The 16,478-nt window shown below is 42.7% G+C and overlaps 1 protein-coding gene across 2 annotated transcripts in view; it reads right to left on the reverse strand.

Moving 5' to 3' along the window:
- Window positions 1-16,478, reverse strand: part of ATP9B (ATPase phospholipid transporting 9B (putative)) — a 478,099-nt gene that overhangs the window by 314,055 nt on the left and 147,566 nt on the right. For both annotated transcript variants that reach the window (XM_073566404.1, XM_073566400.1), the window contains exon 8: window positions 1,894-1,988. In XM_073566404.1, coding sequence (XP_073422505.1) covers window positions 1,894-1,988 — 95 coding nt within the window. The remainder of the gene's footprint in view (window positions 1-1,893; window positions 1,989-16,478) is intronic.

Below are 16,478 nucleotides of genomic sequence, written 5' to 3' on the forward strand. Positions count from 1 at the left end.
CGTGTGCTTGATGTCATTGAACAACACAAAGGTGACATCAACCCCACAAATATGCCACCGCTACAGGGCAAGTAGGAAAAGCCAGGCAAAGCATCAGAATTGGCGCATGTAATAGATGCGCCCTTTCTGGGTGACTGTGGGCTGCTGTTTTTACGCTGGGGTGTGCCCAACACTCTAATTCCGTGAATGCCCATCCCCCATCTTCCTTAAACATTACTAGTAGTAAAGACTGAATGTGTGCGGATAAAGCGTTATCCGAGCATCTTCAGGTGCTATCACAGTGTTTTTGGCGTGATCGAAAAATATATTCGAGTCTCCGTGGCTGCATGTCTCACGGCTGACAAAAACAGGTAATCCCTACATATGTTGTGACTGTCGAACAGCCTCAAGACATGCAGCCGTAGCGACTCGAATATAGTATTCGAGCACGCAGAAGATAATCTGTTAGCACCCGAGCATGCTCGGATAACACCTTACCCGAGCACATTTTCTCATCACTAGAGATAATCTTATAATTGTGTCTCGATTTTGTATTGTCTAATGGTTGTATCTGACTATGCAGAGGCTATCTAGTTTATCTTTGATAGATACCATAGTTCCTTGTGAGGGGGAGAAGCATAAGTCAATTATGATAACTGAGTATACAGACAAAGCAGCAGGGACTCACAGGTGCTGCTTTCTGAGGCAACACATTTTCCTGCCGACGTAACAAACAAGTATTTCTGTTCCATCTCCAGCCTTCTGAAAGCATCATAAATCAAGTCAGTGATGTAGGAGCTTCAGTGTCCGCTGAGCTTAAATGTCACTGAACTGATTTATGATGAGCTTACATGACTGGTGTTATGGCAGAAACACTCACTCCTGTGATCAAATAGGTAACGAAATGTGTTTCCTCACAAAGTATCAGCTGTGAGTCCCTGCTGCTTTGTTTGTATACTCTCTTATCACAAATAATTTATACTTCATCTCTGGTCAGGAGCTGTGGTATGCATGGACCTTAAACTGGAGCAGCTCTGCATGTTTGGACACAGCCATTGCACAGTACACAGCAGAGGCACATTTATAAGATTATCTCAGCACAGATACAATTTTTAACACATCCAATTCAAATTATTCCAAGGTCTATTGATTAAAATGTACTTTGTTCTTGGGACAACCATTAAGAGAAGATATTTTGAAAAACATGTGATGGAAAAAAAATGATGATCACATCTTTGAAGCAGCTGCTGGTGGAACCCACTCCGATTTAGGTACTGTTCAGTTAAAAGCCTATTAAAAAAAACGTTGAAGGAAAAAACCTCTTCTGAAACGCTTCAAAACTTCTTCAGGTAAAGAAAAACTCCAAAAAAAAAAAGAAGCATTTCGTGAATCAGTATACACTTGGAAAAACTTGCAGGGTAAGAGTGAGTGGTCATGTGAGAATCTCACATATGATGTAGCTGAAAAGATAAGTGTCTTTATATGTAGTTTGATAGGAGTGTTGGTGGTCAGTGACCACAATAATAGTCAAATGCAATGCAGCTGCGCTGCTGTGTATCCTGTGAAGCGGTGGTCACTGACCACCAACACTCCTATCAAACTACATATTAAGACTATTATCTTCTCAGCGACATCATATGAGAGATTCTCACATGACCACTCACTCTTACCCTAGTACACTGATGAAGGTCTATCACAATCGAAACGTTTGTAACTAGTGGCTACTGTATGTATTAAAATAACTTTCTCACATCAGAATCTCATGAATGTGCCCAGTATTTGGTATATATGTTTTCTGATTATACACTGCCTTTAACAACTATTATTCCTCAAAGCACTGGATCAAAAAAAAATTGACACAAACAAACATTATCTGACTTCACTACAGATGGGCTGATATCTGTTGTCACTTACTCCTAATGCTGGTAGTCTCTGGGTACAGCTTACAGCTACCTTCAACTTCCAATCAGTCTCACCGTCAAGCTGGTCAGTTCGAATGAAGCAGGAACCTGAAATATAAAAGAAAAAAAAACATATTACCATCAAACATAAACTAGCTTGCATCCATTTGGTAAATTCAAAAAAGTTCATTTTTTTTCTCAATGTACACTCTTCACCCCGTCTTGACTGAAAAAAAACAAGAAATGTAACAATTTTTGCAAAGTTCTTAAAAAAGAAAAACTGAAATATCACATGGTCATAAGTATTCAGACCCTTTGCTCAGACACTCCTTCATATTTAAGTCACATACTGTCCATTTCCTTGTGATCCTCCCTGAGATGGTTCCACTCCTTCATTGGAGTCCATCTGTGTTTAATTAAACTGATAGGACTTGATTTGTAAAGGCACACACCTGTCTATATAAGACCTCACAGCTCACAGTGCATGTCAGAGAAAATGAGAATCATGAGGTCAAAGGAACTAGCCAAGGAGCTCAGAGACAGAATTGTGGCAAGGCACAGATCTGTCCAAAGCTGCAAAGAATTTCTGTAGTACTCAAGTTTCCTAAGAGCACAGTGGCCTCCATAAATCTTAAATGGAAGAAGTTTTGGACCACCAGAAGTCTTCCTAGACCTGGCCGTCCAGCCAAACTGAGCAATCGTGGGAGGAGAGCCTTGGTGAGAGAGGTAAAGAAGAGAACCAAGATCACTGTGGCTGAGCTCCACAGATGCAGTAAGGAGATGGGAGAAAGTTCCGCAAAGTCAACTATCACTGCAGCCCTCTACCAGTCGCACCTTTATGGCAGAGTGGCCCAACAGAAGCCTCTCCTAAATGCGACATATGAAAGCCCGCATAGAGTTTGCTAAAAGAAAAAAAAAAAAACACATGAAGAACTCCCAGACTGAGAAATAAGATTCTCTGGTCTGATGATCGAAGATAGAACTTTTTGGTGATAATTCTAAGCGGTATGTGTGGAGAAATCAAAGTACTGCTCATTATCTGCCCAATACAATCCCAACAGTGAAACATGATGGTGGCAGCATCATGCTACGGGGTCTTTTGCAGCTGCAGGGACAGGATGACTGGTTGCAATTGAAGGAAACATGAATGCGGCCAAGTACAGAGATAACCTGGATGAAAACCTTCTTCCAGAGTGCTCTGGACCTTAGACTTGGCTGAAGGTTCACCTTCCAACGAACACAATGACCCTAAGCACACAGCTAAAATAACAAAGGAGTGGCTTCAGAACAACTCTGAGACCATTCTTGAATGGCCTAGCCAGAGCCCTGACCTAAACCCAATTAAGCATCTCTGGAGAGACCTGGAAATGGCTGTCCACCAACGCTCACCATCCAACCTGACGGAACTGGAGAGGATCTGCAAGGAAGAATGGCAAAGGGTACCCAAATCCAGCTGTGAGAAACTTGTTGCATCATTCCCAAGAAGACTCATGGCTGTACTAGCTCAAAAGGGTGCTGCTACTCAATACTGAGCAAAGGGTCTGAATACTTATTGACCATGTGATTTCAGTTTTTCTTTTTTAATAAATTTACAAAAATGTCTACATTTCTGTTTTTTTTCAGTCAAGATGGGTGCAGAGTGTACATTAATGAGAAAAAAAATGAACTTTTTTGAATTTACCAAATGGCTGAAATGAAACAAAGAGTGAAAAATTTCAAGAGGTCTGAATACTTTCCATACCCACTGTATATCCACCTCAAAATTATTCATCTGAAGGGGGTCACATATATTAGACGAAGGTCACCCCGATTTTTGCCAGGAAAGACCAACCACTGAATATGTATATGACGATTGGTCAGTTTGTTGAGTGCATTTTGGGGGAAAGTAACAGGTAAGTTAAATTTCAATATTTTAATGTTGTTCTTAAGAAGACAAGAAGAGAACAAAAGATGTATTGCAGCGGTTTACTCCCTTCACCCTATTTATAATGCAGACTAAGATTACCCAAGTGTGAATGTGAATGGGGAGTTTGTAAGAAGTACATAATGGCTGACAGCTATTGAGAGTGTATGGCCACTTTTGGGGCCTGCTCACCATGGCAGATCGGATTGAGGAGACTTTTAAAAAATCTCATTCACATTCCAAAAATAGACTTGTGGTGCGTATCAACAGTATCCAGTCTTTATGGATTTTCACCATGGATTTCAGCCTCTGCAATACATGGTTGAAATCTACAGCAAATGTGCAACAAAATCTACAAGTGATATGTTATCTTCGACCATTATAGTGCAAGTTAGCGTCATTACTTCCAATTGTGACAAATTATGGAGCACAATATATCGCTAGAATGGCCACTATTCTCACAAGAATAATGGTATTAACTGATTATTTTTATAATTTATGCCATATTTACTATTTATGGCATGATCAATTGAATGTATGAGTTTAGTCCTGCCCGATTTACTTCTATTTCTACAGTATTTGATCTCAAGCATGACTTAGAATTTTGAGACAAAAGAATTGGGACATCACCACAAGACACCTTAAGGAGCACCCTAAATTACTAGGCTTTAATATGTAGTTGTTCCCTAATTTGCAGCTATATCAGATTCCACCTGGAAAGGCTTTCTACAAGAATTTGTTGTGTGTCTGAGGGAAGTTTTGCCAATACAGAAGAGCATTTGTGAGGTCTGACAGTGATGTTGGACAAGAGGACCTAGCTCACAATCTCTGTCCAAGTTCACCCAAAATTATTTGATGAGGTTGAGATCAGGGCTCTGTACTGTCAAGTCCTATTCTTCCATACCAAAGTCATGCAACATTACAGCTAGCGTCATGCACTGGGGAACAGTCAGAGAAAGCATAAAATTATCTAAAATGTCTTGGACATTAATTTTCCATTCAGTGGAACTAAGGAGCCTAGGCCAAAAACTGAAAATTAACAACATAGCCTTCTTCCTCTCCTACCAAATTCACCGATTACATAATGCAATCAAGTAGGAAACGTTCTCCTAGCATTCACAAAACGCAGACATCTATTAGACTGCAAGAAAAAAGGAATGGTTCATAACTCCTCAGAACATGTTTACACGTCACTTTTTGATATACCTGATTGGTGCTACTAATCCCATAATACATTTTTTGGGAGCTGCTCTGGTGGATTAATATTATTTCCTTACTGTGGTGAGTGGAGAATAGCTCCAAAAGCAGAACAGAGCTTCAAGAGTGGGTCAGAAGGAACTTATACTACTCACAGTGGAATGATTAGTAAGGAAGAAATTTCACAATCAAACTTGTGCTGGCATGCAAGAGTGCTAACCACTCGGCCACGCATCATATTACTGGAACATGCAGGTATCAGTGAGCTCTAAAGAACAACTCATTCTTTCTCAAACGTCTGTAAATGCAAGGCTATTCTGGAAATGTAAAAATGGAAATAGTCTCTATAGAAAGTAAAGGGAGAGGAACTCTAGTGTGACATATTGGAACTAGCAATCTTAAAAGTCAATGTCAAACCTTTCAAACAGTCTTGCAGCTGATTAAGGATAAGAAGCTAAGCCAGAAACGCCATTTGCAGGCGTGTTTTGGACTATTTGACCCTCAGCAGTGCAAAGCAGGAGAACTGCTGAGCCATATGACAGGGGATCTAAAGCGTAAAGTTTCTCCTTGTACGTAGATCGTGCAATATCTGCAAAAAAGGACTTTGAGACATGCAATGCTCCATTGGGAATTTAAATATGCAAACAGCATCTTCAGGGAGGAAGATGACAGGAACTGTATGTGGCAAAGTCCTTTAAAGGGTCGATATTGACTACTTAGGATTGCAACTTTCAACAGGTGGCAGTGCAGCAGAGTTCCTGTTCTATTCCTCTTTGAAGGGATAACTTGCATATATAAATTTTCAAAGGATTATTGCATCTCATATACATCTGCTTATGCTGACTAAGCGCTTTTCACAAGGAGAAACCTCACCCCCTATGGCTCGCTCTTATCTGCGTAAAAATTGAACGAGTGCAATCTGATTGAAAAAATCGGATTGCACGCTCACTAATGTTATTCAATGATTCAGTGCTCATCTGCGAGTTTTTCTCAACACGGATTGCACTTTGAAAAAATTTGCAGCATGCAGCGAGTGGCCGCCAATAAAAGTCAAAGTGTGCAAGAGTAAAAATCACTTGGAACACGGTCCATGCATGTGCTGTCCGATTTTTAAGCACACATCTCAAGGCAAACCTGACATTTCATCAGCCTCGTACAGTAAATTCACAGGCCGAACTGTCAAAATAGAATAGATAGAAAGATGTCAATGACATATATAAATCAGTGGTTTGTGTGTGTAGGTTTCTGTACTTGTATTTAATAATTAAATAAAAAATGAAAAAAAAATGGAGTGGGGTCCACCTTATTTTTTTATAACCATCTAAGGGAAGCAGACAGCTGCGAGCTTGTCTTAGTAGTCTGGGAAGGGGCCAATAAACATGGAGTTTCCAAGCCTATTAGTATCAGCTCATAGGTGTCTTCTTAGCCTTTACTGGTTATTAAAAAGGAATAAAAAATAACATGGGGTCCCCACTTTTTTTTTTATAACCAGCAAAGGCTAAGCAGACAGCGGCAGGCTGATATTAATAGGCTGGGAAGGGCCATAGATAGTGTCCCCTTCACAGTTTAAAAAGAAAAGAGCAGCCCTCAGCTTCCCCAGAAATGGTGCATCGATGAGATGCAACAACTCTGGCGCTTAGCTTTTGCTCTTCCTGACTGCCCTGATGCAGTGGCAATTGGGTAATGGTTTTGGGGTTGATTTCAGCTGTGTGTGTAATACCAGCTGGCATCAAGCCCAGATATTAGTAATAGAGAGGCGTCTATCACTTATACCATTTAAAGTCATGTACAATCATAATGCAAAAGGGTTTACGGGTGAGGAGGAGGGAAATGCAGAAAAATACTAAGTGTGATTGTACCATTAGGATAAGGTTTGCAACATTTGGCAGAAGAAATGTAAAAAACATTTGTCCACTTATTTGTCATAGTCCATTATCGTTTTGTACAATTATATTTTAATGCTTGCCATAAAAGCAAGAAATAAAGATTGCAGCTCCAGGGATCTGATGGGTCCTGATATCTTCACTGAACAAGATCTGTCATTTCATTTCTTATATCGGCGAGCTAGACTGGCATATTATATTCACTTCATTAAGGTTGTTTTGCATCTCGTGGAAAGGATGATTAAGAGTTTCCATTCATTGTTTTCTTCACTATTCCTACTGCCATATTATTTGTAAGCTTCCCAGTAACTTGATTGTTTGTCATGTCAAGATTAGGTTCCAAAGAAATAACTTTTTAATCACAAAGTCGTAATTAGGTTTTCAAGCTAATAATTTGTTTTTGCAGAATTCCTATTTTATTTTGAACGATAAATGAAAAATTTGCAAAGAGCAATTTACTATTTATTCACTTATAGAAGTTTCAGTATAAGAGGCCTTGAAGGAGGTGCTCGGATAAAATTCTATATTGAAAATAAGAAAAAGAGGGGGGGAGGGCTATGTTACTGGTGCAGGTTTCCCCTGGTGTGCCACAGCAGCTAAGGCCTGTTTCACACTTCCGTTTTTGACCATCAGTCAAAATCCGCCGTTTTTAAAAAAAAAACGGATCCGCCATTTTTTTGGCGGATCCGTTTTTTTCCCCATTGAGATGCATTACCGGCGGATCTTGACGGATGGCCATCCGTAGGATCCGTTTTTTTGCGTCTGCCGACATGCCCGGATGGACCATGCAACATTTTATTTCCTGCAGGATCCGCATTTTAGAGTGCGCATGCCCGGAGGAAGGAAGTCAGCCGGAAATTTAACCCTGAAATTATTTCTGGCAGACGGAAAAAATTCTCTCTCTCTCTCTCTCTCGGCTACGGTTCCTTTAATTTTCTTCATTCATCGGATCCGTCAAAAAAACGGTCCGTGGCATCCGTTCACATCAGTTTAGCAACAGATCAGCTTTCCGCCATTTTGGCGGATTTTGACTGACACAAAAAACTGAAGTGTGAAACAGGCCTAACAAGTTGTGGCTCTCACAATGGAGAACTTGTGCCATCCATCTATTACAGGGAAATGACTGGCTGGCCATGGATGTCCACCTCCCATGTTAAAGGGGTAAGCCTGTAAAGAGGCAATTCACTTAAAGGAGTTTTTTTTTTTTTACCCAACCTATCCTAGAACTTCAGCTATGGCACTAAATTAATATGTCAATGACATACAGTATAATGGAAGGATCTTTAGGATGTGTACCCAACAAGGTTTTGATGCTGTGTATTTCACGCGCCCCAGAGGCCATGGCATACTCGGCGCCGTGCCCGTTAACTTCAATGGGAAATGTCACAGTGGCAGTGACCCAGTCGTGGCCTCAGGCGGTCATGTAAGAGGGGTTGAGTTGAATGGGGATAAGTTTATGTAGTGATTCGTGACGCCACCTGTGGATTCTGGTCAGAATGACCAGCGCTGCAGTGTTGCTTCTCTGGGACAGATGTTGTGGTGCAGCAATGATGTTGAGCTCTCCACAGGTAGAGCTGTAGACCCAGGGCAGTAGTGATGAGTTTGTAGATGTTGAGGTGATGTAGAAGAAAGATGTAGCAGTGCTGGACGAGTGGGGCAGAAAGAAAGCGGAGGACACAGTGCATGTAGTTTAATAGGCTTTACTCACAGTTCTGCTCGCGATACAGATGCCCGCTTCAGTGCTGCATCCTCCAGGTGAGGGGTCCAGCCAACTTCCAGATAAGATGAAATGCACCTTTCCAGCTTTCCCAGTCAGTGTGTGCCTTTCCTGGCCGTCTCTACAAAAATGCTGCTTTTCCCGCCTGACTTCCACTCCAGCACTTCAGTTATCGTTCTGCGCCAGCAGCTGCGAATCCTGTTCAGTCAACGCCTCACCTTTTCTGTGACTCTATATAGCCACCTTTCCAGTCGGACTAACTGTGGTAGGGTTGATGGTCCATAAAGTAACCAAAGTTATCAGCTTGCTAGTGGCACCCTGAAGAATGCGATCTAGGCTAGGGGCCGTTCCCTTTGCGACGAATTTCTCCCTCCACCTAACTTATAGTCAGCGTGGAGAAGGGACTCATGGGGAGTTCGCTCCAGCCGTGTCCAAGAAGAACCTTCTTTCCTAGGGAGCTTCCCTTGTATTCCAATCCGTCCAGCAGCCTCTAAGCAGTAGAGCTGCTGCAGACACCTCCTTCTGCTTTCCCTCCCTCAGAGGGATCTGCTCTAACTTTCTATCCTGCTCCCGCTCTAAGCTACTCTCCACCCAACTCCCTGCACTCTTCGTGTTCCAAGCAGGAAGCCATAAAGGGTGGTCTGCTACACTACTGGTGTGTGTGGGATGTGGGTGTTGGAATCTGATCAGGTGCACTCACCTTACCTGGTTGTGGGATACCACACTTCTGGGTGAGGTGCAGTACCTCTGTGGTGACTGGACCCTCAGGGGTGCCACATATTTTCACTGTGTCAAAAAATGCAATGTCTTACAGTTACAACAAAGTGGATGTGATGAATAGCAAATCTAAGTGCTGTTTTTTTTTTGACCCGCGGTGTGTTTTAAATCAGCAACATGCTATAGAATTATATTAGACGCAGAAAATCTGCAGGTCAGAGCCGCATATCTGCTTTGATAAAATGTTGCGTTCCTGTGCGGTCGGCAGGCACGTCAAAACGACGCATCCGCATACATTCGCATGTCCTGCGTACCCAATGTTAAAGACAGGTACGCAGGACGCATGCATAAATATGCAGAAGTATGCAGCCCTCCGCAGAGCCCCTGAACGCTAATGTGAACTTAGCCTTAGTGATAGAAAGCAGACGGTGATTATAAATAGTAAATTCTCTAACTGGGTCGCTGTGAACAGTGGGGTACCGCAGGGGTCGGTGTTGGGTCCTATTCGCTTCAACATATTTATTAAAGATCTGGTAGAATGTTTACACAGTAAAATATCGATATTTGCAGATGATACAAAACTATGCAAAGCAGTCAATACAAAAGAAGATAGCATTCTGCTACAGATGGATCTGGATAAGTTGCAAACTTGGGCCGAAAGGTGGCAGATGCAGTTTAACATTGCTAAATGTAAGGTTACACATATGGGAAGAAGGAAACTATCACCATTACACACTGAAAGGGAAACCACTGGGTAAAGCTGACATGGAGAAGGACTTGGGGATCCTAGTTAAAGATAAATTTACCTGGAGCAGTCAGTGCCAGGCAGCGGCTGCTAAGGCAAACAGGATCATGGGGTGCATTAAAAGAGGCCTGGATACACATGATGAGAGCATTATACTGCCTCTGTACAAATCCATGGTTAGACAGCACCGTACTGTATACAGTTTTGGGCACCGGTGCTCAGGAAGGATATAATGGAACTAGAGCAAGTACAAAGGAGGGAAACAAAATTAATAAAGGGGATAGGGGAACAACAATACCCAGAGAGATTAGCAAAATTAGGGTTATTTAGTCTAGAAAAAAGGATGACTGAGGGGCGATCTATTAACCAAGTATATAAGGGGACAATACAAATCTCTCCGAGGATCGGTTTATACCAAGGAAGGTGACAGTCACAAGGGGGCATTCTCTGCGTCTGGAGGAGAGAAGGTTTGTCTACCAACATAGAAGAGGATTTTTTACTGTTAGAGCAGTGAGAATCTGGAATTCCTTGCCTGAGGAGGTGGTGATGATGAACTCAGTCGAGGGGTTCAAGAGAGGCCTGGATGTCTTCCTGGAGCGTAACAGTATTGTATCTTACAGTTCTTAGGTTTTTTAGAAGGACATAAATCAGGGGACTTATTCTGATGGAATATAGGCTGAACTGGATGGACAAATGTCTTTTTTCGGCCTTGCTAACTATGTTACTATCTTACTATGAATGTTTGCAGGGCTCTTTTTCCCAATGGCAGATTTCAGCTCACCGCAAACATTTTCAGTGGGACTGAGATCAAGACCATTTTAAAAGAGTCTATTTTTTTCTTTTTCAACCACTCCTGTGTATTTTTTTATGTGTGCTTTGGATCATTGTCTTGCTGGAGGACACATGATCTTCCACTCAAACCAAGTTTTCTTACCTTGGGTAGGACATTTTACTGTAAAATTTCTTGATAATTCTCGGATTCCATGATTCCTGTGATATGGTCAAGGCCTCCAGTACCAGACACAGCAAAACACCCCCTCAGCATTATGGATCCTCCACCATGCTAAACTTTTTGTAGGGTGTTCTTTTCTTTAAAAGCGTCATTGCACCATTTGTAAACAAACTGTTGCACTACATTGCCAAAAAGCTCTATTTTTGTTTCATCTGTCCACAGAACATTTTCTCAGAAGGATTGGGGTTTGTCCATGTACCCTTTGGCAAAAATCAATCATTCCTTTTTAGGTCTTTTCTTCAGCAATGGTTTCTTCCTTGGCCTTCACCCATAAATCTCTGCTTGATTTAGTGTGCAGCGTATGGTACTTGTTGAAACCATGACCCCAGATTGTTCCAGGTTGACCTTCATGTCTTTGGATGTTTGACGTAGTGTTTTTCCACCATTGGCACCAACCTTCGAAGACATCTCGTCAATTTTGCTCTTTCCTCCACTTTCTGGGAGGCTCTTGACAGTTCCATGCTTGGCAAACTTCCTAATAACATTGCGCACTTCTGAAATTGGGATACCAAGGTCTTTGGAGATAGCCTTAATGGCCTGTCACACTAAGCGATATCGCTAGCAATATCGCTATAACTTGTGATGTTATAGCAATATTGCTAGCGATATTGCTGTGTCTGATACTTACCTCCGACCGGCTCCCCCGCTGGTTATCGCTGATCGCGCGAGAACGTCCTGGACCGTTTCTCGTCATCAGCTTCCTGCTGGGCTTCCTGTGGAGCGATGAGCGTGGAGCCGGGCGGGAGGACGTCAGGATCGCCTAGTGTGACAGGTAAGTAGCGACCCCCGTCCCCAGCGATGTCGCTGGTGAGATCTGCCTGTATGGCAGCTCACTAGCGACCACTTAGTGATGCACCAGCGATCCTGACCGCGTCATATCGCTACGTGTGACAGTACCTTTATACTCTTTGGAAGTCTTGTTTGCTAAAAGCAGTTCTGATGTCCTCAGACAGCTCCTTTGTCTTCACCATTGTGACTAAGAACAGGGCCTACCATGTGGCTTTTTAAAATACTAAAGTAATCTTTCATTGGCTAACTCATGCGACATGGCCACCGGCAAATTACCGTATTTTCCGCTTTGTAAGACGCAGTTTTTTTCCCCCAAACTTGGGGGGAAAATGGGGGTGCATCTTACAAAGAGGATATACCTTATCGGGTGTAGGCCGCAGGGGTGTCCGGGTGTCTCCGGGTGCCCAGCCGTGTCTCCACGTGCCCAGCGGTGTCTCCGGTTCCCATCCCGGGGCTCTGCTGACATTTTGCGACAGGCCAGAGCCCCGGGGCTCCCTCTCAGTTCCCTCTGTATTGGCTGGCTCCGGCAACATGGCGGCCGCCATATTGCCGGAGCCAGCCAATACAGAGGGAACCGAGAGGGAGCCCCGGGGCTCTAGCCTGTCGCAAACTGTCGGCAGAGCCCCGGGATGGGAACCGGAGACACTGCTGGGCACGTGGAGACACGGCTGGGCACCCGGCGACACCCACAGCGCCGACGGACACCCGGAGACGCCCGGACACCCCTGTGGCCTACACCCAGTAAGTGTCGGCAGAGCCCCGGGCTGCTGCACAGACCCCCCTGGCAGCAGCACAAGCCCCCCAGAGAGCAGCACAGACCCCTGGCAGCAGGACAAGCCCCCCCTGATAGCAGCACGAGCCCCCAAGGTAGCAGCACAGACCCCTGGCAGCAGCACAATCCACCCTGATAGCAGCACGAGCCCCCCTGATAGCATCACGAGCCCCCCTGGCAGCGCGCTACACATCGGAGCACCCTCTCATCCCTTCATGCGGCCTGCAGTATCACCCCACTCCTGCCTCCCCCTGCAGTGACCCTGGGACCCTGCTTCACCCCAGCCACCACCCCCGGTAAGCAATAAGACACCTGGATTATAAGAGGCACCACCATTTTATTAAAAAAAAGTTTTTTCCTATTTTTCTCCTCAAAGTTTGTGGTGCGTCTTATAATCCGGAGCGTCTTATAAAGCGAAAAATACGGTAATCACAGGCGAGTCAAAATGTGTTTCCATACTAATTTAATGTAAAGGCTGCCAATACCAGTGTCACAGCAAGCTTTAGGTTTTTCCATTTTTCCCTCCCATTGTTTTTTGTTATTGTTTATCATTTGCTTTTTTGCATTTAACACGAGTGCTCTATGCAAAAAAAAAATGCTTCACTTTGATTGATTTTTTTTCAGGAGATAGTCCACATTATGTACTTAAACTTCATGGGCGCCAATAACGATGATCAAGACTGTACTCATCGTGGGAACTTAGGCTAAAGGGTTATTCCCATGAGGTCAGGAATGATTGTTCTAGAGATGGCTGATTTTTTTTTTTTTTTTTTTTTACTGAAAACTTTCAGTAACAAAATGATTGGTTTTATCTCTTATATATATATGCTCATCATCATAAATGGGTAAAATTGCAAAGCTCTTGTAAAAATAAGAAACTTAGTAATGTAACGCTCATTAAAAATCCTCTCTATTCTGAAGAACTAAGGTATTTTTAATTCTATAGTAATGAGCCTTCTCGGCATGGAGGATGCGCTTGCAAGCATTTTGCTTTTGAGCTTAGAAATGTTGCTAGTAAGTTGGATAGATGCAGTGCCATTGCGCTCCTCCAATGCCACCAACCAGCTGCTGCTAGCAAAATCAACAAGGGCAAAATTCAGACCAGCGGTGTGACAATGCCGCTGGTTCAAACTGTCAATCATTAAGGAAAGTAGGAGCAAAAAAGCGCAAATAGGGTCTTATCTGAGAATAACAATGATGCCAATTACAATTATGCTAACCTGATAAGGTTCTGTGACACACAACCATGAAAACGCATGAAAACAGCACAGCAGATCCACGGCTCTACTGAGCAAGAAAGAGGGAAACAAGGATCCAGCTGTGTTTTATCCGAATTGCTGGTAGGCAATGAAGATCCAAATGGAAGCCTAATAAAGGATTTTTTATTTCAGGTTTTTTAGTCGGCGCGTTTCAAAGTTCTTCCAGACTTCTTCCTCAGGACACAAACCGCATATCTTACATGGATTGTGTCCTGAAGAACAAGTCTGGAATGACTTTGAAAGGCACGGACTAAAAAACCTAAAATAAAAAATCCTTTATTATACTTCCACATGATATTGGACTCATGATTCAATAAAGGTTTGCACCTTTAATCATTCCTGGCTCTTATCACTTCCAGTCTAGCGCTCCTCATTAGACCGCATTCATCCTTTCATTATTATCAGCATAATGCAGTGACTGAGAGCCTGATTCCATCGATGTGTCATTAAATAGGCTATGTGTATCAGTTCCAATAAAATCAGTGTTTTATCAGCAGGAGATTATCACTATGTCTCGTGCCTCCTAGTCAACTGCTCTGCATAACCACGTCCCCAGCACTGATTGGTATTTTTCTGTCAATATAAAGTATACACGGAAAGCTGTGACACATGGAACCAGGGTTTCACCCCCTACATCAAGCTATATTAACAAAAAGGGTTTGAAACGTTGAAGGTTACGGTGATTGGCATAACTGAACACTGGATTGTCCCATATTAGTCAATTTTACCTAGAATGCAAGCTTCTAAAGCAAAATACGTATAGCTTTCCATAGAACAAAATATTGTGTCAAAATATTGTGTCATGGATACCAAAATGTCATTTAAGCCCTGGGGGATCCACTTTAGAAAGGGGTGAGGATCTGCTTATACAAACATCGTAACATTGCTGTTATAGTTGTAAAGGCGAACATTATGCAGTATTATTAAGCACTCCGGTCCCACGTTACCACTTTTACATAAGACTCTGCCTTGGCTCCTTTATGTTTCTTGTCAATGGCCCCTTTCATCCATCAATTTCATTTAGAATTATCGTATAGATCAATATGGTTCAGGACCAATGTGGCTCTTGTGAATGGTTGACTGCACACTATGACATGTATTGGCCTCCTGCATTTCCTCTCCACTTCAGCAGTTAATTTCATCAATAACTTATCTCATAGCCGGTTCCCCTATTATCCAGCAGAAAGACAGTTTTGTGCCAAATTAGTTCTCTCCCACCTTATTACCATCAAAACTAAAGTCATTTAGAGTAAAAAAACATTTCATTCATCCTCTCACTAAGGGGTCGCAGCAACAGCTTTGTGAATACATAAGGATCACAAATACTTATATTTCTCGTTATTACATGTAATTAGTAGAACACAACTAGCAGTTAATGTAGAAGAGTATCCAGCAGTAGTACTACGTTGGTGTCTAGATTTACACTTTGTTTTTCTATACATCAGCGCTATAAGTCAAAGTATGCTGCTAACGCACTGATAGACTCCATGCACTCGGACTATACATCTCCTATTGGACATCCTGTGCCGGTATACAGTTGACACAACTTTTTTTTTGCTCTGTATAAAAAAAGCCTGGAGATTATATGCAATGGAAAACAATAAAAAGTATACCAATCAGATTTTTTTTTTTACTTTTATAATGGCAAAATTTCTTTGAAGCTATACATCTGAAGATTGTCAGCAGATAGAAGCCAAATAAGGTGTGAACAGAGACTTAAGGTATATGCGCACCTTGAGTATTTGCGTGCAGAAATTTCTGCAGTGTTTCTGCACCTCTTGGCATCAAAAACGCTGCGAAAAATACGCGCAAACTTGGTGCGCTTTTGCCTGATTAGAGTGTAGTCAATGGCAAAGATGCACAAAGAATTGATATTTTGCAGCTTTAAACACACACCAAATCATGTGCACAGCACTTCAGGATTGTCACAGATTTTACTGGCATGAGGATTCCCTAGCGTTTTGTGGCAAATTCTGCAAGGGAAAACCACAGCAAAAGCGCACCATGTGCACATAGCCTAACACTCACATATTGCTCTGAAATGAGAAAACACTAAAAATCAGCCATATAAGTGGTTGAGTAAGGATACAAGTGGAAATGCTAATACACTTGTTTTGGCGTTAGAAACAGAGATGGGCGGACACCTGGAAGTTCGGGTCCGGCAGCAAAAACACTGCTCTGATCGGCGGTGAAGTTATCCCCGCAGGTCAGAGAGCTGCGGTTCCCACGCTGTCAAAAGACAGCAGGAGTGCTCAGCTGTGATTGGAGGTATAAAGTTTACCTCTAGTCACTGGTGTTAGCTGATGGGACTACTGATGCCATCATCTGACACCTGCTGCCGCTAGTGGCGAGAGCAGGAACGGCTGATGGGTGTATTCATTAGCTGGCTCCTCTGCTGTAAATAAATAATTAAAAAAAAAAAAAACGGCATTGGTTCCTCTGTATTTTTGATAACCAGCCAGTCGAAACTCACAGCTGGGGGATGTGCAACCCTCAGCTGTCAGCTTCAACAAGGCTGGTTACCAAGAATCTCAGCTGAGGGATAGTATTCTCAGGCTGGCAAGGGTCCATGGATATTGGTCCCCTCTAACCTAAAATTAGCTG

Source organism: Dendrobates tinctorius, unplaced genomic scaffold (assembly GCF_039654945.1).
Source record: "Dendrobates tinctorius isolate UK_male_01 unplaced genomic scaffold, ASM3965494v1 ptg000004l, whole genome shotgun sequence".
Lineage (NCBI taxonomy): Eukaryota > Metazoa > Chordata > Amphibia > Anura > Dendrobatidae > Dendrobates > Dendrobates tinctorius.